Source organism: Coccinella septempunctata, chromosome 2 (assembly GCF_907165205.1).
Source record: "Coccinella septempunctata chromosome 2, icCocSept1.1, whole genome shotgun sequence".
In the NCBI taxonomy this organism is placed as follows: Eukaryota; Metazoa; Arthropoda; class Insecta; order Coleoptera; family Coccinellidae; genus Coccinella; species Coccinella septempunctata.
Window position 1 is genome coordinate 11,995,683 of NC_058190.1, and position 25,075 is coordinate 12,020,757.

The window sequence follows — 25,075 nt, forward strand, 5'->3', positions numbered from 1 at the left end:
CTCATATGTTTTTATGTCTATACTTTAATTCAGTCAATTTCACTATGAGAAGATTTTTTGTTCATAATTCGAATCACAATACACTATCCCAAATGAAAATGAAATAAAAAAATTTCAGTTTTCTGGTTTCTAAGAAAAAATTTGAAAATTGCTTTTTTTAATCATCTTTAGCTGTGTCAGTGTCCTAGGCATGGACTGCTCAAAATAAATATATAAAAAACCCACATTTTTTTCTGACATGGAATCAGTCCTTGAATTTTCTAACAGCTGCTCATTTATACTCTGTGTTTTATTATATCAGTTCAGCGTTAAACGCTGTCACAAGAAAGCAGAGTAGTTGTGGGTGCTTTAAAGAAAGCAATGTGAGTGCTTTAAAATCTGAGTTTGCTCATCGGCTGAATTTTAAAGTACAAGGCTCTCTCGGGTCGAAAAATACTTCATTTGAATTTTAGTTTGGAATTTTTAACACTTTTATAAAAAACTAACCAATATCTATGAATGCGAATTCGGATTTGAATAATCCCGAATGTTCATATTTTCACATCAATTACACTTTATTCGAAAAACTCATTATACGTAATATATGTATCAACCTACATTTATACCATACAAATATTACTGATAGATTTTTGTATAGGAGAAGTAAGTCAGTCAACATCTTCAGTATTCGTTTTAAATTCGTTTCATTCATCTGGGTATTCATGTTGATTATGTCTGACTTTATTGAACAAAAAGTACCTAACCACCTTAAGAGATGCATCATTCCCTTAATGGTGCTGATAACGCATTTGAATAACTTCCAATATTCACTAATACGTTTATTACTTCAGCAGGTACTCTGCTGCTAAGAAGGAACAATATTTGGTCCTTTGAGAAGCTAATCCCTAATCGGAATCATAAATCCGAATGATGAAAAACTTTCTGTCAGTTCAAAAAAAATTCCTAAATATCGTTACTGCATTCTTCAATGTATTTACATCTAGAAACATTTCGAATAGTTTCCATGAATTTTCATTTTCAGTTTTTAGTATACAGAGCCATTATATAGTTTCAGGGATAGGATAATCAAATATGACTTATTCAGAAAAGAATCCGCAAAGGTCAACATATTATATTTGGATGTTTCGCTTCTATTATTTTTTTTGTATAATCGAAATAAATGAGCAGTCCCTAAAGGTGAGAGAATGTATATTGAAAGAAAGCATTCAGTATCTTTTCTCGTACTGCTGAATAGTATATTTTTCTTTTCCAAATTCTACCTTACTTACCTGCAAGAGCATTTATTCTTTTACACATTCACATACCTTCTCGAATTTATTCTATTATAATGACTAATCTTTGGAATTTCGATTATATAAATATATACAGGGTGCGGCACGGAGGATGGATGGTTTTAAAAAAATAATAAAAGCGTTAATTTTTACTCAAAAACACATTTATTGACGGAATCAGATTCTCAAGGAAATAGCATTTGAGACAGTCAAGTGTGGAAAATCACATCAGGCATGTGGTGGCCGAAATCGGTGATGCAGTGCTGGAGGTGCTCTCGGAAGTTCGCGTAGACTCTCTCCAACATCGCTCTCTCAACTTGGGCAACTTCCACGCGAACAGCCCTTTTCAATTCGTCCAGAGTTCGGGGCTTGGTCTCGTATACTCTAGCCTTGAGGTGTCCCCATAAGAAAAAATCGCATATGGATAAATCTGGGGACCGGGGAGGCCAATGAACATCGCCAAACCCGGAAATAAGGCGACCAGGGAAGAGAGGGCGAATAACGTCCATTGATGCTCTGGCTGTGTGGGCGGTCGCCCCATCCTGTTGGAACCACACACGTCGGATTGGAATACGTTGCCGTCGTAATTCGGGGATAAAGAAGTTGTTGATCATTTCGACGTACCGCTCTGAGTTCACGGTAACAGCACGACCATTAACGTCTTCGAAGAAGTAAATATAAAAAAATAAATGCTAGGAACACACGAGTCTAACGGCACCTTCCCCACTCCTCTCGTCCTCAACGGGGGAAAGTTATGCCCATCTGAAAAACGTCCGCCCTCCGTGCCGCACCTTGTATATGACGAATTAAATCGCAATTATTCATATCTTTTTGATGCATTTATATATTTATTTCATGAGCTATAGGGTTGAATTTTTTTGCGAAAATTTAAATAAATTATTTGATTTGCAAGAGAGAACAATGCTTTCGATACATATTTAAAATGACACCTTATGACTCAAGATTTCAAATAAGAATGATTCAATGAATTATATTTTCGTTTTCAGAGAAGCTACTTAGACTCAATGAATACCAAGAATAAAGCTTCAACTTCAATTTATTAATTTTGATATTATTTAATATTTTTTTTGTAGAATTCGTGAAAAAAAATTCATTTTTCAAATGAAATTTATTTATGAAACTACGAATAACACAGAACAATATATGTACAATCAATTCAAATATATTATTTACAGATTTACAATTCATTTCACAATCCACGAAAATCTCCCCTTGTCAGTTTATTTTTTTTCCACTATTTTTTCTCCGCTTCTTCTTTCCTTTTCTTCTGCGATTTGGGCTATTATGAGTACACGCAGCAAGGGGAGAAGTAGTAGATATAAAATTGTGATGCCTGAATTCAACTTTCTTCTTCCTTTCTTCACACAATTCTGCCAATTCCTTCTGCGCTTTTTCTGCATCCCCTTGCACTGTAATGCCTTCTCCAGTTTGTCTTTGAGAAGGCCTGGAGACTTCTTCTTCGTGGCTGAACTCTTCGGTGGGCTCGATTGATTCTTCAGCTCTTTCAGCAGACTCGCTTTATTTTCAATAAAGTTTCCGACAACCACTACATTTCGCAAATTTTCTGCTTTTAAAGTTTCCAAAGTGGCAATGGCCACCTTTTTTAAATCAATGGAAATTTTCGGCTTACTGATCCCATTCTTCTTCGAAATTTTGGTCGTCTGAAACAAAAATATAAATTATAAGATAACTATGAACATAAAATTGATTTTTGAAGATCCATTACAAATTCCAACATCCAAATATTAACTATCTGCAGTTCCATATTATTCTCGGAATATTTCAATATAATTTAAATGTTCTGGAGATAACCAAACGGAACAAGAAAATTAGAATTAAGGACAATTTTCGAAATATTTCTGGAACGTATTTGTCACTATCAGATCAATAAGATCAGTCAAATTTCTACATCTATTCCTAGGAATAAACAATCGCAGTGAAGAATCACTTTTGAGAAAATCTTCCGGAATATTTTGTCTGTAATAATTGGTTAGGTACCTACTTTCAAAGCAAAAAGTTTAGTCGAACTTTAGATATGGGCACAAAACACAACACGAAACTTCAAATTTGACAATGAGACAAGCACCTTACTTTTCAAAGTATCGATATAAAATGAGAAAGACACCCATAACTTTCTTTTTTTTAACTGCCAGATTTTCGGAGTTACCCCTACTCTTTTATGATTGTTCTGTTAGTAAAGGAATCACTTGTCAGATGCGCTCGCGTATCTTAATTTTATTAGTTTAACTTTTCTGATAATTTCTTTCCATACTTTTTGTTTCTTCTTTAATTTTGATGAAGCGAAAATTCACTCGATAAAATTATCTTATTGTCAAATTAGCGAAAATATGATTGGTTTCTGTACATGACTTATTTTATTTTATTACTTTTGTTATATTCAATATGAGTCTCTGAAATAATAGAATATGATAACTTTTGAATCTTTTTCATTTCCATCAATTGGAAATATTGATTAATCATTAAAACCACACCTTCCATGTGTCTGTTTCACTAGTGTTTTCGTTTTTATATTTTTTACATGGGACTTATTGTATTTCAATTACTGGATTCCATATTTGTCTGTTGAGTTATTATGGATTATGCTTTCTGAGTATTCATTTGATAATATGAATTCGTTCTTACTCAACATTAAAATGTTGATATTGAACAATATGACTAGGAAATGGATTTCACCCGTCGCAGGTTTTTTAGTGCGACTATAAGTGTTTTTTTTTTATTTAAAACATAGATGAAAAGCAAATGTTGAGCAGTATTTCTAGAGATATTTCTTCAATTGTTTCACTATATAATTTTTCATATACTCGTGCAAATTAAAATCTACAGAAGTTTATGGTGTATATACATTTTTTCGATAAAAATATGATGAAGCATCCCTGTTAGAATTGTTCCTTATAAGAACTGATACTTTTTTATGCTGAATTTGAATTAATACAGGGTGAATATGAAACTAGAAAACTAACAGAAATGAAATTGAGCAGATGACAGTGTTGTGGTTTCTGAGGAAAAACATGTAATGTTGCCACTTTTGAATTGGCCAACATTAAGTGTTCTGTCGCCAGATATTCATCTCATTTATTTCTAGGCTTACTGTAATTTATAAAATTTAATTGGTTGCATACCGAAACATTTATGTCCAAAAACCCGGAAACGGAGCCTTATCGGCCAAAAATTTTTTTTACGTTTAATCAAGAATACCAGTCTTTATATGTCTATTAATTTTTCGCCTCGAGTTTCGAATCACCCTGTATATATGGAATCACCCCTTGAATTTTCTAACAGCTACTCATTTATACCCTGTGTTTTATTCTATCAGGTCAGAGTAGTTGTGAGTGCTCTCAAAGAAAGCAATGTAAGAAGTGCTTTTAAATATGAGCGTGCTCATCGGCTGAATTTCAAAGTGCAAGGATCGCTTGGGTCGAAAAATAGCTCATTCTAATTTTTGTTTGGAAATTTTAACAGTTTCATAAAAAAAACTAACCAATGTCTATGAATACGAATTCGGATTTGAATAATCCCGAATGTACATATTTTTACCTTATTTTTTTTCAATCCTTGAAGGTAATGGAAAAACTAATATAACCAAAAATTCATTTTATTCGAAAAACTCATTATACATTATATATAGGTACATTTACTTATAATAATATATTAAAATTTACGAATGTTCATTCAAAACATGTATCATTGAGAAATATAGGTATACTTATATACAAGGTGTATGTAAACAAATGCGAAGGACTCAGGGAGATGATTCCTCGATGAAAATAAGCAGGTGTTTTTCTCGAAATCTATCTTCTTTCCAAGATATTTATATATAAACTACCCCTGCATATTTTCAGCGCATTAGGCTTAAGCATGCTCTCTTCATGTCATGTCAAGTGTTAAAAAAATTCGGCTTTAAATTAACATTTCGATGGATGTCTTCCTGAAGTATTTCCAAGCAAACTTTTAAATATTACACCGCTACTTCTACGTATATATTTCTTCAGAAAATCAGTCATTTGGTTTTTCATTTCTTTTCATTCAGATGCTTCACCATTGACAAAAGATTCATTTCTAGAATATCTTACCTGTACCTGGTAGTAGGCATTGTTTCCTTAATGGCTTCTGCGATGATAAACCCTTGAATAGTTCCTTGAAATCTTTTCTGATACACACGAAAATTCTGAGAATTATTCAAGGATGCACACTTGAAAATCACAAATGCGAATAACCTTTTCAGTATTTGAATTAACGATGACGATCTATTTTTTCATCTTAAAATAATGCTTTAAAGGTGCACAGTGATCGTAATTCTTCTCGAAGAAAAATTTTTATTTCGATATAACTATTCATGAAGGAGCCTAAGTACCGTATAAATTTTCTCAAAGCTTTATCTACTCAATAAAATATGAAACAATAATTATATAGGGTGACTCTAAACAAATGCGAAAGACTTAGGGAGATTTGGATGATAGTTTAATGTCTGAATTATAATAATATGAAAAAATCTTCAATTCCTGTCTGCTTGCCGTTACATATTTCCATACTTAGAGATAGTTCCTCGATGTAAATAAGCAGGGGTAGTTCCTCTAAATTTTTTTCGAAATCGACCTCCCTTCCAAGATACAACCTTTGGAATGCAATGACGAGTTGACAGTTTTTAATTTTTTTCACGGGTTTCAAAAATCACTGAGTCATAAAACTATACATAATATGAAGCACTAAGTAGAAGTTACTCACACAATTTTTGTATATCTCATAACTTTAATATTAGGGGTTGAAAATAACAACCGCTTATGATTTTCCTTCAAAAATTGTGATCGTGGGGTAGATTTTCGAAAACTAAAATTCTCTTATGGTTTCCCATTCAATTCTGGAGGAAGAAACTCCCTTGCAAAATTTCGATATAGTCGATATTTTTCTCGGAATAAATAAAAACTTACTGATCGCTGTTAGTTCATTCCATTTCATCGTATAAGTATTCCCATATAATGACTACCTCCCGCTAAAATACATGCACAACTCTCTGCCTCATAGATCTTCGTATACTTCTTGTAAGTTTTATCTATTCCGAGAAGAGTATCGACTGTATCGAAATTCTGCAAGAGACTTTTTTTCTCCAGAATTGAATTTGAAACCATAAGAGAATTTTATTTTTCGAAAAATCTATTTCACGAAAACAATTTTCGAATGAAAATCATAAGGGGTTGTTATTTTGAACCCTTAATAATAAAGTTTTAGAATCTAAAAAAATTGTGTGAGTAACATCTACTTGGTGCTTCATTATGTATAGTTTTATTGGTCCATCGCATTTGTTTACAGACATCCTGAATAAATTTCCATGTCAAAGCTTGAATTTTCATGAATATATTTGCTTCTTCAAAAAAACTCAAAGATTATTTAAATTTTCAAAAGGAGTGGAAAATAAAATTACCTATATTTTATGCTTGTCTTTCATTCAAAAACTTCAATATAACAGAACAATTAAAATTGATGAGGAAATAATTCTACACTTACTCTAGATATATACTATTATTTACAAGGAATATCATGAATAATGGAATTATTCATTTCTTTTTCTCTTGATTCCTTGGTGCAAATGTGTATTTGCGTGAACGGCAAGGGGTGATAGGGGTTGTTTGAATTTGCAATATCTGTTATTCTGTTTCAGTCTGTTGATTCCACATAACTTAGCTATTTCCATGTCTGCTGATTCTTTACTTTTGGTCCCCCGGGCGGTTTTTTCCAAAATTTGATTTATACGTCGAGCATTATTCAATGTTTTTGTTAGAATAGCCAATTTTTTTTTTGAATCGATGATATTTTTCGATTCACTACTGGCATAATATCTGATGTCCTCTATCCGTCTCTGAACAGTTTCATTTTGTTTCATAAGGCTTTCTATAACCAACAATTTTTGAAGGTCAGTACTCAAGTTTTTCAACACTGGACAGTGCTATCTTCGTTGGTAGGATGAATGATTCCCAGCAAGACATTTTCGAAATTTCCAAAGACTGAAACAAACAAAGTAAAAATATTATTTTCCCATCATTCACATATTTGATAGACTGAAAATTCTAGAAATAAACGTTTGAAATTATAACGGAAAGAGTTGTGTAGAAATGTATTTTTCTGTATTCCAAGAATAAAAAGATGAAATTAATCAAATGAATTCAACTCACCAAATTTGTTTTCACGGAATACACAAGTTCAATTTCAACTTCAAGAAAAATACTTTCAACTTTACTCTTCGAACCATACGAATAAAATGAAATATGTACCTGAATTTTTCCCTTTAAGTACCTACCTGTCATTTGGCAGTTTACGCGCAATCCCTCACTCTCCTGCAATGTTGTAGTACACGGCGGAGTTCATCATTTTTGTTACATTACAAATTTTTCCTAGAATCACAATGATAAATTTTTTCCAGAATTGCAAAAAGGCATCGAAATTTTAAAGCGACGTTGGACTGATTGTATCACTCTAGAAGGAAATTATTTTGATGAATGACCAAAATAGCTTCTCAGCCGATGTGTTAAGTGGAACTCGACTATTTACCATAGTAAATTGTCGAGTTCCAGTTGGGGTGTAAGGGGGAAGGATGCGTTTTATAGCCTCACCTTCTCGCGGTGCACCCTGTTCTTACGAACGAGGCTCTGGCGACCGAACATGAGCGGTATATCTCTGTTTCCCACAATCACCTAGCCCAAAAATTGGCTTGAGCAGGAAATGGCTCTCTGCGTTGCTTAATTTACGTCTCAGACCTTGTCGTCCCAGTACCTGTGCCACAAGATAATCTAGTCGCAACTGCAACCAAAGTTACACTGACAGCGTTACCAGTGCAGCTTTAAAACACCTTCTAACGCAGCTCCTACAAAAAGATGGATCAGTCGAACAGGACAAAATTTGTTTCCGGAGGTAAAATATCCTCCCATTCGGATCTCCGGGGGAGGGTGCCTGAGCGAGTGAATCATCGTAAAGCAACCAATGAAAAGCACATAGCTTTTGCAGCATGGAACGTCAGAATCCCAAGGCCGACCGACCAGAGAGGCGTACTGCCCTCATCGATAAGGAACTGCAACGAACATTGCAATAGTTGCCTTAAGCGAGACACGCTTCTCGGGCGAAGGTAGCTTGGTAGAACATGCTCATACTTTTTTCTGGAAGGGCTTACCAGAAGGCCAAATCAGACAACATGGTGAAGGCTTTGCCATTAGAAATGACCTGGCTGCCAAACTAACCGAAAATCCAGTTGGAATCTCAGAACGTTTAATGACTCTACGCTTTCCTGCAGCGAACAACACGTTTGTGAACATCATTGCAGTATACGCACCCACTTTGAACTCCTCTGACAACTCAAAGGACACTTTCTACGAATCACTCGTTGCTACATTAAGTAAAATCCCAAAACGGGAACGAATTATCCTCCTTGGAGACTTCAACGCCAGAGTGGGCAGATGTCAAGACACAGAACTTTGGCCGGGAATAATAGGAAAACACGGCACATAAAGCATTAATTCGAACGGTGAACGTCTGCTGGCTCTTTGTGCAGAACACAATCTTTGTATAACGAACACCTTCTTTATTACGAGACCCAATTCAAGGGGGTGTTGGTCACTAAACCCAGAGCAGATCTGGAGTGCTGGACTGATCATAGGCTGGTAATCTCGAAAATGAAGATCTCAATGCTCCCAAAATACCAATGCAGGCTAAAGTTACTAAGAGAGCGCCTTCAAATCTCCAAACTACAAAACCCTTCTACAAAGGAAAGCTTCACAGCTGCCGTCAAAGATAGCCTAACACCACCGGATTATGACGACGACATTGGGAGTCATTGGCTTCGCTTCAAATCATCTCTTACAAATTCAGCGAAAGATATACTGGGCACAGAACGCTCCCGAAAATCCCCAGACTGGTTCGCCGACAGCGAAACTCATATCGCACCTCTTTTGGAGGCAAAACACAAAGCGATGAAAACGGCAATTAACAATCCTAGCGATGTTGCAGCCCAAAAATGTTTTAATAACATAAAACGCAAGGTCCGTCAAGAAATAAGAAAAATCAAGGACAGCTGGTGGAAAGAAAAAGCTAGGGAAATACGAGCTTACGCCGATAACCATGATTACAGGCGTTTTTTCGAAGCTATTAAAACTGTTTATGGTCCAAGCAGAAAAGCTAACTTTCCTTTAAGAGATACTAATGGAGCTATTCTAACTGATGATAGAAAAATTCTCGAAAGATGGAAGGAGCATTACTCACAGGTCTTGAATCAAAATAACGACTCGGATTTGTCCATTTTAGACCTGCTCCCCGCGTATAGTCCGATGACATCGCTTGATGACGAAATCTCAATGTCGGAAATCATAAGTGCGATTAAAAATATGAAAAATGATAATTCCAGCGGAGATATTCAAGGCCTTGGATGAAGACATTGTCAATAGTCTCCTAACACTATTCCGCAAGATCTGGGAACAGGGAGATGTGCCACAAGACTTCAGAGACGCTTTAGTTATCAACCTCTATAAGAACAAAGGCGATACGTCGAATTGCAACAACTACAGGGGCATATCGTTGCTAAGTGTGGCCGGTAAAATTCTCTCGAAGATTATGGCTAATCGTTTGGTTCCACTCTTGGTGAAGCTATTGCCTGAATCCTAGTGCGGCTTTAGACCAAATCGAGGTGGACCTAATTTTCACACTGCGACAGCTGCAAGAGAAGGCTCGTGAACAACAATCAAGGATCTATACAGCCTACATCGATCTAAGTAAAGCGTTCGATTCGGTGAATCGGAGAGCGATACGGAAAATCATGGCATTCATCTGGGTATTCATGTTGATTATGCCTGGATTCATTGAACAAATTCAATTTCAAATTTGACAATGAGACAAGCCCCTTACTCTTCAAGGTATCGGTATAGAATGAGAAAGACACCCCTAACTTTCTTTTTTCTAACTGCCGGATTTTCGGAGTTACCCCTTCTCTTCTATGACTGTTCTGTCAGTAAAGGAATCCCTTGTCAGATGCGCTAGCGTATCTTAATTTCATAATAATAATAATAACTGTTCTTTAATGGCCATCGACCGAAGTCCTTCAGCCTACTTAATTTCATTAGTTCAACTTTTCTGATTATTTGTTTCAATTTTTTCCATACTTCTTGTTTTTTTTTTAATTTTGATGAAGTGAAAATTCACTCAATAAAATTATTTTATTGTCAAATTAGCGAAAATTTTATTGGTTTCTGTACATGACATATTTTATTCTATTACTTTTGTTATATTCAATATAAGTCTCTGAAATAATAGAATATGATAACTTTTGAATCTTTTTTATTTCCATCAATTGGAAATATTGATTAATCATTAAAACAACACCTTCCATGTGTCTGTTTCACTAGTGTATTTGTTTTTATATTTTTTTTCAAAAGGACTTACTGTATTTCAATTACTGGATTCCATATTTGTCTGTTGAGTAATTATAGATTATGCTCTTGACAATATGAATTCGTTCTTGCTCAACATTAAAATGTTGATATTGAACAATATGACTAGGAAATGGATTTCACCGTCGCAGTTTTTTTTTTTTTAGTGCGACTATTAAGTGTATTATTTTATTTAAAACAAAGATGAAAGCAAAGATTGAGCAATATTTCTAGAGATATTTCTTTAGTTGTTTCACTATATATTTTTTTCATATTTTTACGTTCAATCAAGAATATCAGTCTTTATAATATAAAGACTGATATTCTTGATTGAACGTCAAAAAAAAAATTAAGAGACATATTATGTCTCTTAATTTTTCGCCTCGAGTTTCGAATCATCCTGTATATATCATATACCCCAATCACCTCTTGAATTTTTTAACAGCTACTCATCTATACTCTGTGTTTTATTATATCAGGTCAGAGTAGTTGTGAGTGCTCTCAAAGAAAGCAATGTAAGAAGTGCTTTTAAAACTGAGCGTGCTCATCGGCTGAATTTCAAAGTGCAAGGCTCGCTTGGGTCGAAAAATAGCTCATTCTAATTTGTGTTTGGGACTTTCAACAGTTTTATAAAAAACTAACCAATGTCTATGAATACGAATTCGGATTTGAATAATCCCAAATGTACATATTTCCACATTATTTTTTTTTTTTCAATCCTTGAAGGTGATGGAAAAACTAATATAACCAAAAATTCATTTTATTGGAAAAACTCATTATACATAATATATACATTTACTAATTATAATATATAATTATGATTTTCGATCCGCAAACTCTGTTTTTAAAAAGAATTTTATTCTTTCAATTATAAATCACAATTTTGAAAAACTAAATGACTTTATAATTGGACAGAGCGGAAAGGAGTTACAAACAGAATGAATTCTAAAATGGAACTAAACTAGAATGTGTCTCTTTTCACATGGAAACCTTGGATTCTGGAAGAATCCGAGTCATCACTTTCTTCTCGCACTAACACTTTCCGCGAAGACGAAGCTGGCGTCAGCGTTCCAGTACGAGGAGCATCTCGTAATACTTTCCCCCTTAAGAGATAACGTCTCTGTTATCTGCTGGGTGGCCTTGGGTGATGTCTTCCATTTCTACGTGTATGATTTTCCTTGGACTGTAGATTAACTCGGAGATCCTTGTTTTGTTCTTTATAACGAAGATGATTCCAAGAATTGTGAAACAGCACAATATCACACTTGTAGACTGGTGAATGACCTGAGTCATTGGATGTAGGTACATGGGCTGGTCTGAAAGTTTTTCTGCTTCTTGAGGGATTGAAGTTGGTTCTTTCAGATGCCTCAGGTGAAATTCAATTTTGTGGGTGGAGTTCAATGAAATTTTCGAAATGTTTTTGGCAGTTATTTCGAAAATCGGAACTGTGTCATCGTAGATGGATTCTTCAATAATAATTCGGCAGGTGGAACTTAGAAGGTTGATTCCCTGGATTGATTTCCTGAATAGAATTCCATGGCAGTCTTCTAGTACTGTTTTGTTCTTTTTGAAGAGGGTCAGGAGCTGGTGATTCTTCAGCGGGTGGATGATGTTGAAGTCGTTGTTCACTAGTGTTGTTTGGCATCGACCTGGGGTTGACAGAATGCATGCTTCCTTGGTAGGCTGTTGAAGGCAAAGCACCATCGAACTTCCCAATGTTGATTTGCATATTTCATTGTTCCAATATTCCTCGTTGTTGATTTTGATGGAATACGTCCTTGGCGGGATCACAGCAATATCTTGGGTATTGGGTACAGGGTAGATTCGGGAATATGAAGCAATTACTCGTTTGAGAATTGGGATTTTGAGAAGGAATGTGATAGTTTCCTCCGTTCCAATGACAGACATTTTTGCATATTCGATTATTTTGAAAAGATGAACATGATCAATTGGTGATAGTTGCTGTGTCTTATAAATTTTTTCAAGATATGTCCCGATGGAATAAAGTTCTTCAACTTTAATGACTTCTAAATTTGGAATTTCTCTCATTGTAAAACTTATAGTCCTTTCTAGCATTAAAAAAGTGTTCAAGAGTGCTTGGGACTGAAGCATTTGGTATTCTACAATGATTCGAAATCCTTCGGTAGATTCAATATTCTGGAATAATGCTTTAGTATGAATAATATTTTCGTTTAGCAGAGCCAAATCTTCTGAATATCTTTTTGACAAATGATTAGCAAAAGAAGTTAATTTATTTATCCTTTCGATTTCGGAAGATTTGCTGTTGTGAAGGCTTTCTAAATTTTCGTTAATAGTTTTCAGATCATCATCGTCTAGGTTACCTGTAATGAATTTAATACCTTTTCCGATGAAATTAGCCAAACCTCTTCTAACTTTTCTATTGACAAATTTTCGTAAGATTTGTTCGATTTGATCCAAATTCAAACTCAATTGGTGAAAAAGTCGACGGGGTAATTCATCGAATGTTTGGTCCTTCTGAAGGTCATTAAAATTATCGTTCAACTGATCGAAATTGTCTTGCAAATTGGTAATATTTATGAAGAAAAGAAAATTATGGTAATGATCAAGAATTTTGGCATGACTCAAAGGTTCTTCAAAGTATCCATTACTTTTTATTTCGTGGACCTGAAGGGCCTGGTTTGTTTGGGTCTGAATCAGGAGGATCAGCAGTATCCTGAAAAGAACAAACGTTTTTTCTTAGTTTTTTGACTTTTTGTATGTGCGCTGTTGTTTCTCTTGATTTTGTAGTTAGACCACTTATTTTGTTTTGTTGTTGCTGTTCAACAATGATTTTTTCGAAGGGTGGATCCGTTTTTCTCGGTCTGTTTCGTTCGACGTAAACTTCTGCTTGCTCTAAATTTGGAGGGTCATTTCGCTTTTCGTTCAGCTTGTTTAATGTTTTCTGAGCTTTGTTTTTATTTCGTTCGTGAATATGGTCAAAAAATGGCAAAATTTCCTGTTTTCGTTTTTCGTTATACTGCTCATAAATAGTCATATTCAAATCAAATTCTGGTAATTTGTCGTATGGACCATAAAGTAAATGAAAAGGTGAATAACCAGTCGCTGAATGTATCGATTGATTATAAATTAATGTTGCTGTAATCATGAGATTAGCTGGATTTTCATTTGGGTTTTTCAATTTGAGAATTCTGAGTTTTTCCAAAATTGTTGAATGGAATCGTTCAATTGGAGAATTTGAGCTCGGATTGTTTACTGTTGTAAAATGTAGATTGATTTTGTTCAATTTACAATACTCTGTGAAAGTCTTGTTCTGAAATTCTCGTCCTTCGTCACAAACAATCTTTTGTGGAATATTGTGATGTGAAAAATAATGACGTAATTTATTGAGAATTGTTAAAGCAGTGCCGTCTTTTAAAAAGTATGATTGCGCGTATTTTGAAAATAAATCAATTATGGTTAAAAACTTCGAATTTTGAAAAGAAAATGTATCAATGTGGATTACTTCGAAAGGTCGCTTAGCTAGGAGGGGACCTGAAAATTTCAATTTATAAGGGTTTCTCTCGTATTTTGATTTAAGGCATAATTCGCATTTATTTATGATTTCTGTGATTTTATTCCTCATTTTTGGCCAATAGTATTTTTTCGATAATTGATTAAATATTTCTGAAATACCATTATGGTTTTTATCATGATATTCTGAAATGATTTCGACTTGATTCTCTTCACAAGGTACATCTAATAAAAGGGTGTTGCTTATATAAAGTTTCACGGAGTAATTGAAGGATTCTTTGCAAAATCTGATGAAAGGGAGTCGTAATTTATTATCTCTGAAAAATATTCCGTAAGATTCATTCGGTCTAAAAATTTCTTTGAAAAAAGTTGAAAAATCATTTTCCATGAAATTTTGTCTTATTGTTATGTTGTAAGTATTTTTCTGAAAATTTTTTGTGAATTTTAAATTGTATTGTTCGCCAATATTTAGAATAATTCTATTCGGATATATATTCACAGAAGATTCCGTGATTGGAATAACTTTTCCATTGTCTTCTTGAGTTGAATGAATGGTGGCATTAGAATCATTATTATTTGCTTCATGTCGATGATTGGGATCATCGTTATTTTGACGACTGTCTGGGGGGTTCAAAATATTTTCAAGTTCTTCATCACTAAGTACCGGAAGATCATTAATATTAGGTAAGATTGAGGAAACTTCTATATTTAGGTCATTTTCTGATAATAAAGAGTCTTCATTTTCTCTGTTATTGATTTCAATTCGCGATAGGGCATCCGCAACTTTATTTTCTTTTCCTTTTTTATGAATTATGTTGAAATCAAATTCATCAAGTTTCAATTTCCATCTTATGAGCCTGGAATTAGGTTCTTTTATTTTATAAAGCCAAACAAGGGGATTATGATCAGTTTCTATTATGAAATTTTGTCCGTAGAGGTATGGTCGAAAATGTTTTGTTGAATCTAAAATTGAGAGGAGTTCTTTTTCTATGGTTGAATAATTTTTTTCGGCTGAATTTAGGGTTCTTGAATAATAGGCAACTGGGCGGTTGTCTTGTGATAATACACTTCCAATTGCAACATTTGAAGCATCTGTTGTTAATTTAAATGTTTTTTCAAAATCTGGATAAGATAATATCGGAGCATTTGTCAATAATTCTTTACATAATTGAAAAGCATTTACATAGTCGGGATCATGAATTTTAATTTTCGCTCCTTTCTTAAGGCATTTGGTCATGGGAGAAAGTATGTGAGCAAAATTTTGAATGAATCGTCTGTAATAACCTATTAATCCTAAAAATGATTTGATTTCCTTTACTGTGCGTGGAATAGGGTACTTTTCAACAGCTTTCAGTTTAGAGGGATTCGGAGATATTCCGTCAGGAGTTATTAAGTGTCCTAAGAATTCGACATTTTTACTCAAAAATTCACATTTGTCAAGTTCAATTTTGAGGTTGAATTCTCTAATTTTTTCAAAAATTGATTTCAAATGGCAAATATGTTCTTGTAACGATTTTGAAAATACGACAATGCCATCCATGTAAACGAAACAAAACTTATGAAGATATTCTTTAAGTACATTGTCCATTACGCGTTGAAATGTACTGGGTCCATTTTTCAATCCGTAGGGCATACGAAGATATTCGTAGTGACCATTATTCACGGTAAATGCAGTTTTTTCTATTGATTCCTCGTCCATTTCGATTTGGTGAAAGGCTTTTGCCATATCGAGTGTCGAAAAATAGCAACTTTTTCCTAAATTATCCAAAATTTTTTCTATTCGCGGGAGCGGATATTTATCCTCAATGGTTTTTTCATTTAAACGGCGATAATCAATGACTATACGATATTTCTTTTGGCCGGAAGCATCTTTCTTTTTGTCTACAATCCAAACTGGAGCACTGTAGGGTGAAATAGATGGACGAATGATATTATCATCTAAAAGTTTTTGAATTTGTTCTTGAATAATCTTTTTCATGCTGTGAGGGTGTCTGAAAGATTTAACGTGAACGGGTTCTTCATCTTTCGTTCTTATTTTATGCTTGACAGTATTGCTAAAAGAGAGATCGCAGTTTTCGTTATAGAAAATATTTTTGAATTTACTACAAAGTTTCAAAATTTCTCGTTTTTCTTCAGAATTCATGTGTTGCGTACGAATATTTTTTGAAAGTTTTAATTTAGAATTTTCAATTTGAGGAGCACATATTTCTGTTTCAGATATTGATTTCACGGGTATTCTTTCCGAAAAGTTAATCTCTAAATTCCCGTTAATTGATTCTGAAATAGGAATTAGGCAAATACCATTTTTTGCTCGTGCTATACATTCTGGTGTTGAGAATTTTTTAAAATTAATTTCGGGTAGTAAAACGTCACCATTTTCTAGGGATACTGGAATTTTTACAAATGTTCTTGCTATAGTTTTATTTGGTTTAAGTTTATTCGTGGAGTACTCGAGGTTAAAAGGTATTTTCAAATTTTTCATTTCCAAAATATGGTTTTGATAGTCAATCTTTGCACCTAATTTTTGCAAATCGGATGTTCCTAATAAAGCATCGAAATTTTTATGCCAGTCGACAACATGTAAATGAATATTGTCGAGGATTCCTAATTCGTAAAACAGTGGAATATTGATGTTATCATCAGCGTTAATTGTATTTCCTAATCCGGACACACTGAATTTTTCTTTGAACAAAAATTGGAAAAATTTCTCAAATGCTGGTTTTCTATTAATGACTGAATTTGTGGCACCCGAGTCTATTAAAATTTTCAAATTTATTTTTGGAAGATAAATGTAAGGAAGTTTTGATTTTATTTTCAAGGAATTGAGATCTAAGTTCCTGGGAATTCTGGAGGAGCTTCTTGAAAATTTTCATCCATTTCGTAATAATAATTCTCATCTTCTTCGGAAAAATTCATAACATTTTCTTCAGAATGTTCGGGTTCGTAAGATTCAGCTTCATGATCGATTACATCATCGGGTTTGAATTGTACGTTGAATAATTGTTTTTGTGGGAATTTTGAATTTCTGGTAGAAATCGACATAGGCGTCGGTTTTGTATTTCTGGTAGAAATTGACATTGGTGTCGGTTCTGGATTCGATTTATAGATACTTGACCCTGGTTTAGTACCAAAAACTTCTTGATTTGTGAAAAATTTCTGATTATTTTTCAAAGGTTGATTATTTGGAAAAACAATGTTTGGTAAGTTTTGATTAGAGTTGCTATTGGAAAATCTTGTTGGTAAATTTTGATTGAAACTGTTATTAGAAAATCTAGGTAAATGATCATTATAATTTTGATTCTGTTTGAAATGAGGTTGTGCCAAAGGCTTCTTGGTTTCTTGGGATTTACGAAGAAATTCGGAATATTCCCATTCTTGTTTCCTGTTGTCATAAAATTTACATTTATTGATGCATTCTTCTAAGCTCTTCAACTCGAAATTGCTTATATAGGATCTATAAGGTTCGAGTAATCCTGCTTGGAATGTTTTTAGTGACAATTTCTCTGCTTCGCATTTTTTATAAGTTAATAGATTTTGGTCTTGTATATTCAAAGAGAGGTGTTGTAAGAGATCACTCAGAGTTTTTGAAATTCGGCAATAATAATCTTCGTCTTTTTTGGACGCATTGTGAAACCGCAGCAATTAATAGTTCTTCGTTCCTTTGATCTCCGTATCTCTGAAGGAGAGCACGTCTGATCGAAGGCCAATCCGTCGCATTTTGGAAAGAGATGAAGTCTCGTGCTTCATTTAAGATTTTCGAACGGATCGAAAAATTCAAGCAAAATTCGAGATCGGTTGTTAGTCTGCCACGTAAATGTAAGACTAAATTATCTACCTCGTTTATGAAAATTGATAAATTTTTACCCGGTGAAAATTCTGGAATAGAATTAAGTAATAATTGGATGTCTTGTCTAGACATATGGTCGGCTACTGTTGGGAGTGTTGGGGTGTTAGAAGAGTTTTGATTCATCTCGTTATTGAAATTTCTAGTAGGATACGGCCGAAATCGATTATTCCTAAGTAAGCGTTCTTGAATATTATGAGAATTCAAAGATTCTAAAATTTCTGGCTCTTCAGCAATTATCTCTAATTGATGAGATGAGTCTGTCATCGAAATAAAGAATACTGGTGATATAGGAAATGTGGTGGAAAATAGGACTTACACCAAGATTTGCATCCTAGGGTGGAACGTCCTTCCTTCTGGTCGAAGTGGGTTGGTGAAGTTTGGAATTTCGCACTAAGAGTTAAAACTCAACGGGGTTCCTCGAACAGTTTGTGTTCACTAGTGGAAACTATTTTCAGTTAGTTCGTTTACTTGAAAAAACCGAAAACCGTTGCGAAATCCTGTTCGCAGCGCCAATTATGATTTTCGATCCGCAAACTCTGTTTTTAAAAAGAATTTTATTCTTTCAATTATAAATCACAATTTTGAAAAACTAAATGACTTTATAATTGGACAGAGCGGAAAGGAGTTACAAACAGAATGAATTCTAAAATGGAACTAAACTAGAATGTGTCTCTTTTCACATGGAAACCTTGGATTCTGGAAGAATCCGAGTCATCACTTTCTTCTCGCACTAACACTTTCCGCGAAGACGAAGCTGGCGTCAGCGTTCCAGTACGAGGAGCATCTCGTAATAATATTAATATTTACAAATGTTCATTCAAAACATGTATCATTGCTAAATATAGGTATATATACAAGGTGCATGTAAACAAATGCGATGGACTTAGGGAGATGATTACTCGATGAAAATAAGCAGGTGTTTTTTTCGAAATCGATCTTCTTTCCAAGATATTTATATATTAACCACCCCTGCATATTTTCATCGAGGAATCATCCCCCTAAGTCCTTCGCATTTGTATATTTAACATGTCATCAATTTTATTTTCATTCATCTCGTCCCCTCTTTATTCCACGATTTCGAAAATCATTTTTATGCACAGCAAGAGGGGACGTGGTTTGTACAAAATCCTAATGTCTTAAATTGACCTTTTTTCTTTGCTTCCTACACAAATCCGCTATTTCCATTCGTAATCGGTCTGTATCATGGGTTCCTTGAACCGTTTTCTCCAAAAGTTCCTTCATGTACAGTGCCTTTTCTAGTTTTTCTTTTAGAAATACCGATGAATTCTTAAGTTTTCCCGAGTCACTGGTCGCATAGAATCTCACTTATGCCAAACGCTCCTGGACAACTTCATTATTTCGGAGTAAATTGCCCACAGGCACCAAAATTTGTAATTGTCCTTTATTCAACTGTTTCAGTTTTTGATCTGTAGATAGTGCTATCTTTGACGATAAAATAAAATTGTCCCAATTAGACATAGTTGAGATTCTCACAGTCTGAAAAGCCAAAAAACGGTCATTAATTATTGATTCAATCCTCCTTATTACTTGGAACCGGATTAAGAACACTTCCATATTAAGAAAAAGTAAAAGATCTTCATGGCTTTTTAGAACCATCATCAAGCAATAAACCTCTGAAAAGTTGTACAAACCCATAAAAGCCATATAACTGAACTAAATCTCAGAATTAAGAGAAAAAATATACAGGGTGTTTCCAAATTAGACATGAACCTTGGATTAGGTGTTAGTATCACTCATTTGCTGTAGTTTGAGCCTTATTTATTGATAACCAAAAATCAACAGTTTCCGAGATATTTGAGTTCTTGTGTTTTTCAAAAAATGTCTCACCTACTTCCTACTTCATTTTTCGTCAATTTTTTTTACGTCGACCAAGTTTGATTATAATTTTCGATTATTTTCATCTGAAAAAGATATGATACGTCTGAAAAATAGCAAAACTATCCACAACTTGTTGAGAGAATAGACGAAGCAGCGAGAAGATTGAGAGTAAAGGACCCCGCACACTTACTTAGGAAAAGCGGGTTCAGTGAATTTTCCCCATTTTCACATATTATATTTATATCAACCTTAAGAACAATATATCAGATTTTCACGAAGGTCTTACATCCGGTTTGTTCTATAGGGCGTTCCAAAATTGCAGCTACGGAAAAATGAATCTTTAAATTTTGATGATAATTCTTCTAATTTTTAAAATTTCATCATGATGCCTTGGGTTCTGAATAACAAGATATCACAGATATCCAAACACCGCCCACCACGTTAAGTTTCGTTATACAGACTCTTTCATGAAGCTGTATAAGTAACTGAATGTAACTTTGTTAGTGACTTTGGGACCACCCTGCGTTTTTCAAAATATGATACCATGATGTATGTCCACCTCTGTAGGAAGTTTCATTAATGTACAAAGAACAGTTGCAAAATTATTCAGGTTCATATTCGGATTTCATACAATTTTTCTTCAAAACTTATCTGCAGTTGAGATTGCTGTCAAGAAATTTAGGTTTTCATTCATTATAATTATTATAATAGGTATTGATGGTCGGTCCAAAGGTTTTTTTATTCAGGAATGTACAGGACTGACATCCTGAGGTGTCACTAATTGTATTGAGTCTGTATTGAGTTGGGGAGGTGCTATTCGATGAAGAGGATCTGTTCCTTCCAGTTCGGAAAAGTATCTCCTCATCTCAGAGTCAACTTGTCGGTGGAGCTCTTCCCTATCGTCCTGGTGTTCTGCCTAACTTGGGTTGCAAGATTGACTTTCAGCGTCAATTTCTTCTAGCTGTTGTTGCCCAGGCATGTGGATCTCATCAGAGGTGTTGGTGTCGCTCTCTGTTACTGGTGGACGCTGAAGTTCTTGTTTAATTGCGTCGATTCTGGCCGTTGGTATTAGTTCATTTCTCAGAATTACGCGGTACTGGTCTGCCACTCGTTGTTCAGTGACATTGAGATTTGGGTAGGCGTTGCAGAATTCCTCATGGAGCCTTTTTCTATAGTTGTTCGTGTTCTGCCCTAGTCCCGTGATGGAGTTACATATGCGCACAATAGTTTCATTCATGGACGTTGTCCACTTCATGCGCTTTCTAACTAACCCCGCTTGGGTGAGCACTAGCTGAATATCCTGCGCAGTGTTACATTTTCAATAAGGAAGGTTGTGAATGATGCAAGATCTAGATGGGAACTGTCTATTCACAATCAAGTACAATATATATATGACAGACGACCTCCAGTGGCGGCTCGTCAACAATACAATACACCAGTAATGAACTATGATATGTGACATCTCCTTTTTTTTTTTTTTTTTAAAAGAATTTACCTAACTAAACAAAAGTTCCTATAATATATACAACAACTTATTTTTGCATAACACTGTAAAAGTCCCTTAAACAATATTATACAGTACAAATACCTTTAAGTGAATCCGAATCTTTCGGGCTTTCTTACAACCCTACCTGAAGATGTTGATGGTACTACATTGTAAACCTCTTCAGGCTCATATAATTTACTTAAATTAAAATCACTTATTTCCGCTTCTTCCGCTTTTACTAGTTCTGTTTCAGGTTCTGACAAACCTTCTATAAACCTCCTATTTCTAAATATTTGATTTCCATTTTCTTTTTCTATAACATAAGAACGTTCTCGAGGTTTATCAATTATTTTGCCAACTTTCCAATTAGAACCCGAATAATCTTGATATCTGACTCTATTATTCTTTTTTAATGGTTTTAAATTTTTATGACTACGGTTGTAATAATATTTCTCTCTAGTTTTTCTTGATGACAACGTTTTATTATAATTTTGAAAATTTACATTTTGGGGTCTAAGTGCCTCAGCAGTGGTAGGTAGTATATCTCTTAAATTTCTAGAAAACATAAGCTGTGCCGGAGAAAAACCACACTCCAAGGGCGTGTTTCTGTATAAAAGCAAAACTAACTCTATGTCTTTATCCTCCTCTCTGGCCTTTCTGAGTAATTTTTTGATGGTTTGTTTTGTTCTCTCGACCATTCCATTAGACTGTGGATATTGTGCACTAGTGAATATATGTTTAAAACCCCACTTTTTTGAAAAATTGTTAAAAGCTAAGGAAGAAAATTGAGGTCCCCCATCTGAAATTATAACTGCTGGAATGCCAAATCTGCCGAATAATGTTTTCAAAATATTTACAACACTAATAGAATGAGCATTATGCTCCAATTTTATCAACTCAACCCACTTTGTATAATAATCTACAACTAACAAGAACATTTGAGACCCTAAATACAATATGTCTATACCTAATTTATTCCATGGAATTTCAGGTATTTCATGATGTTTCAATTCCTCCTTTTGATTATTTACTCTATATTTATTGCATATTCCACAATTAGATACAGTTTTTTCCAGTTCTGAAATCATTCCTGGCCAGAAAAAAGATTGATTGGCTCTATTTTTGCATTTTACAATTCCAAAATGACCATAATGAATACTATCAATAATCTTAGACCTTAACCCTTTAGGCACAATAATTTTATTTCCTTTGAATAAAAGACCATTGCTTTCAACAATCTCATTCCTAAATCTATAATAATCCCTTAATATATCAGGAACTTTTTTAATAGTATTAGGCCAACCATTTTTAATATATTTACTCAATAAACACATTTCTGAATCTTCATTTGAAAGTTTCAACAATTCTCTAAACTTCTCATCGCTAAATTTACTATTATTTTCTATCACACATACTTCTAAACCATCATCAAGTGGTATTGAATTTTCATTATTCTTAATGTATGCTCTGGACAAAGCATCAGATAAGAATAAATCTTTACCTGGCTTATAAATCAATTCAAAATCAAATTTTTGTAACTGAAGTACCATACGCTGTAATCGTGCAGGACATTCTAATAAAGGTTTTTTAAAAATTCCTATCAAAGGACGGTGATCAGTTTCCACAGAAAAGGAGCGCCCATACACAAATTCATAAAATTTTTGACAGCCAAAAAGAACTGCTGCCAGTTCCTTTTCAATCTGTGCCCACCTTTTCTGGGTTTCAGTTAAAGCTTGCGAAGCATAAGCACAAGGTAGACCATTCTGTAGTAAACAAGCACCAATTCCATCTTTGGAGGCATCAACAGAAATAACAACTGGCTTGTTTAAGTCATAATATTGCAAAACCGGGGCTTCAGTTAATTTTCTTTTTAAATTTTGGAAGGATTCCGTATGCTGATCAGTCCAAACAAATAAATTATTCTTTTTTATGAGCTCCCTTAATGGTGAATTTAAATTTGACAAATTTGGTATAAAACGACCGACATACGTAATCATCCCCAAAAACCTTTGTAATTCTTTTTTGCTTGTAGGTATTGTCATATTTTTTATAGCTTCAATCTTATCTAACCCTGGATAATATCCTTCAGATGTTATTTTGTGACCCATAAAAGATATTTCCGACATTAAAATCTTACATTTATTTTTATTGAAAGTGACATTATTTCTTCTTGCTATGTCTAAAACCTTTCTCAATCGTAAATTATGTTCATCCAGTGTCTCACCCCATATAATAATATCATCTAAATATATCTCAACTCCATCCATGTTAAAAATATTTTTGAAATGTTTATGAAAAACCTCCGGAGCTGATTTTATACCAAAAGGCATTCTCAAAAAACAATATCGCCCATATGGCGTACCAAATGTGCATAATTTGGCACTAGCATCATCAAGTTTAATTTGCCAAAAACCACTTGTGGCATCTAATTTACTAAAATATTTAGCTCCTGTTAATTTTGATACAATTTGATCAAGAGTAGGTAATTGAAAATGTTCTCTTTTAATGGCCAAATTTAAATCACGTGGATCCAAACAAACACGAAGAGATCCATCATTTTTTCGTAATACAACCAATGAATTGACCCAATCTGTTGGCTCATTGATTTTTTTAATAATTTTCTTTTCTTCCAACTCAATCAAAGTTTTCTTAAAGTCATCTATCAATGGGATGGGTATTCTACGAGTAGGGCGAACCACTGGCTGAACATTGTTATTCAGTTCTATATGGTATTTTACATTTAAACATCCTAAGCCTGAAAATCTATCGCGAAATCTATCCATAATAGCAACACTGCTTTCTTTGAATGGGTATTCTATCATACCTCTTTCATTTTGATCGATTTTATCGTTTGAATCAATTAGTTTTATTAAATTTAACTTTTGGCAAGCTTCTAGACCAAGTATACACTCTAAACTGGAATCCACTACAAAAAATTCCAATAAGGCAGTAACATTTTTATATCTACAATTCAAAAAACATTTGCCAATAACAGGAAGAAAATCATTGGTATATGACAATTTTATGTCAGTTTGAATTATTAAATTATTTTCCCTTAAATTGTTCATTTTACTCATTGATATTAAATTCGCTTGGGCTCCCGTGTCCAATTTAAAACAGACAGTTACCTTGTTATTCAAGAGTAAAGACGTATACCATGAATTATTTCTTGAGTATGTTTGATCAACACTGTATACATAAACAGGCTTGTTGTCAATTTCCTCGCAATTCTTTTCCATATTAACACCATTCACTTTTCTTTTATTACACATTTTCGCAAAATGATTGTATAACCCACACACTTCACATTTTCGTCTATATGCCGGACAGCAATACTTCTCGTGTTTACTTCCGCACTTGTAACAACAATCTTGACCTTGAAAATTTGTTCGACGGTTCGATTTTGAATTGAAGTGGGCCGAAGTAGTTCCCTGTTGATTACTCGTCCCTTTTTGTGACTGCGCGTGACTCTGTTGATAGGCCATTTCTTTCTTCGAGAAGGAGCGTAAGGATTATTAAACTTGACTGCTTTCTTGAACTTTCAACAGATAAGCACAATTGGATAGCTTCTTCTAATGTTTTTTGATCGTCCTGCAGTAATCTCTCTCTTAAATTTTGACTTTGTAAGCCACATGTTAATATGTCTTTAATAAGACTTTCCTTCAAATCGCCGAATTCACAAGACTTAGCTTTATTT

At 34.0% G+C, this 25,075-nt stretch overlaps 1 protein-coding gene across 1 annotated transcript; it reads right to left on the reverse strand.

The window, feature by feature from the left end:
* Positions 1-1,417: 1,417 nt before the first annotated feature.
* On the reverse strand, positions 1,418-1,949 carry LOC123308403. The gene is made up of 2 exons (XM_044891031.1): positions 1,868-1,949; positions 1,418-1,837 (listed from the first exon to the last, which is right to left on the reverse strand). The coding sequence occupies exons 1-2, from the start codon at positions 1,883-1,885 to the stop codon at positions 1,481-1,483; spliced, it is 375 nt and encodes a 124-aa protein (XP_044746966.1). The 5' UTR covers positions 1,886-1,949; the 3' UTR covers positions 1,418-1,480.
* Positions 1,950-25,075: the final 23,126 nt, after the last annotated feature.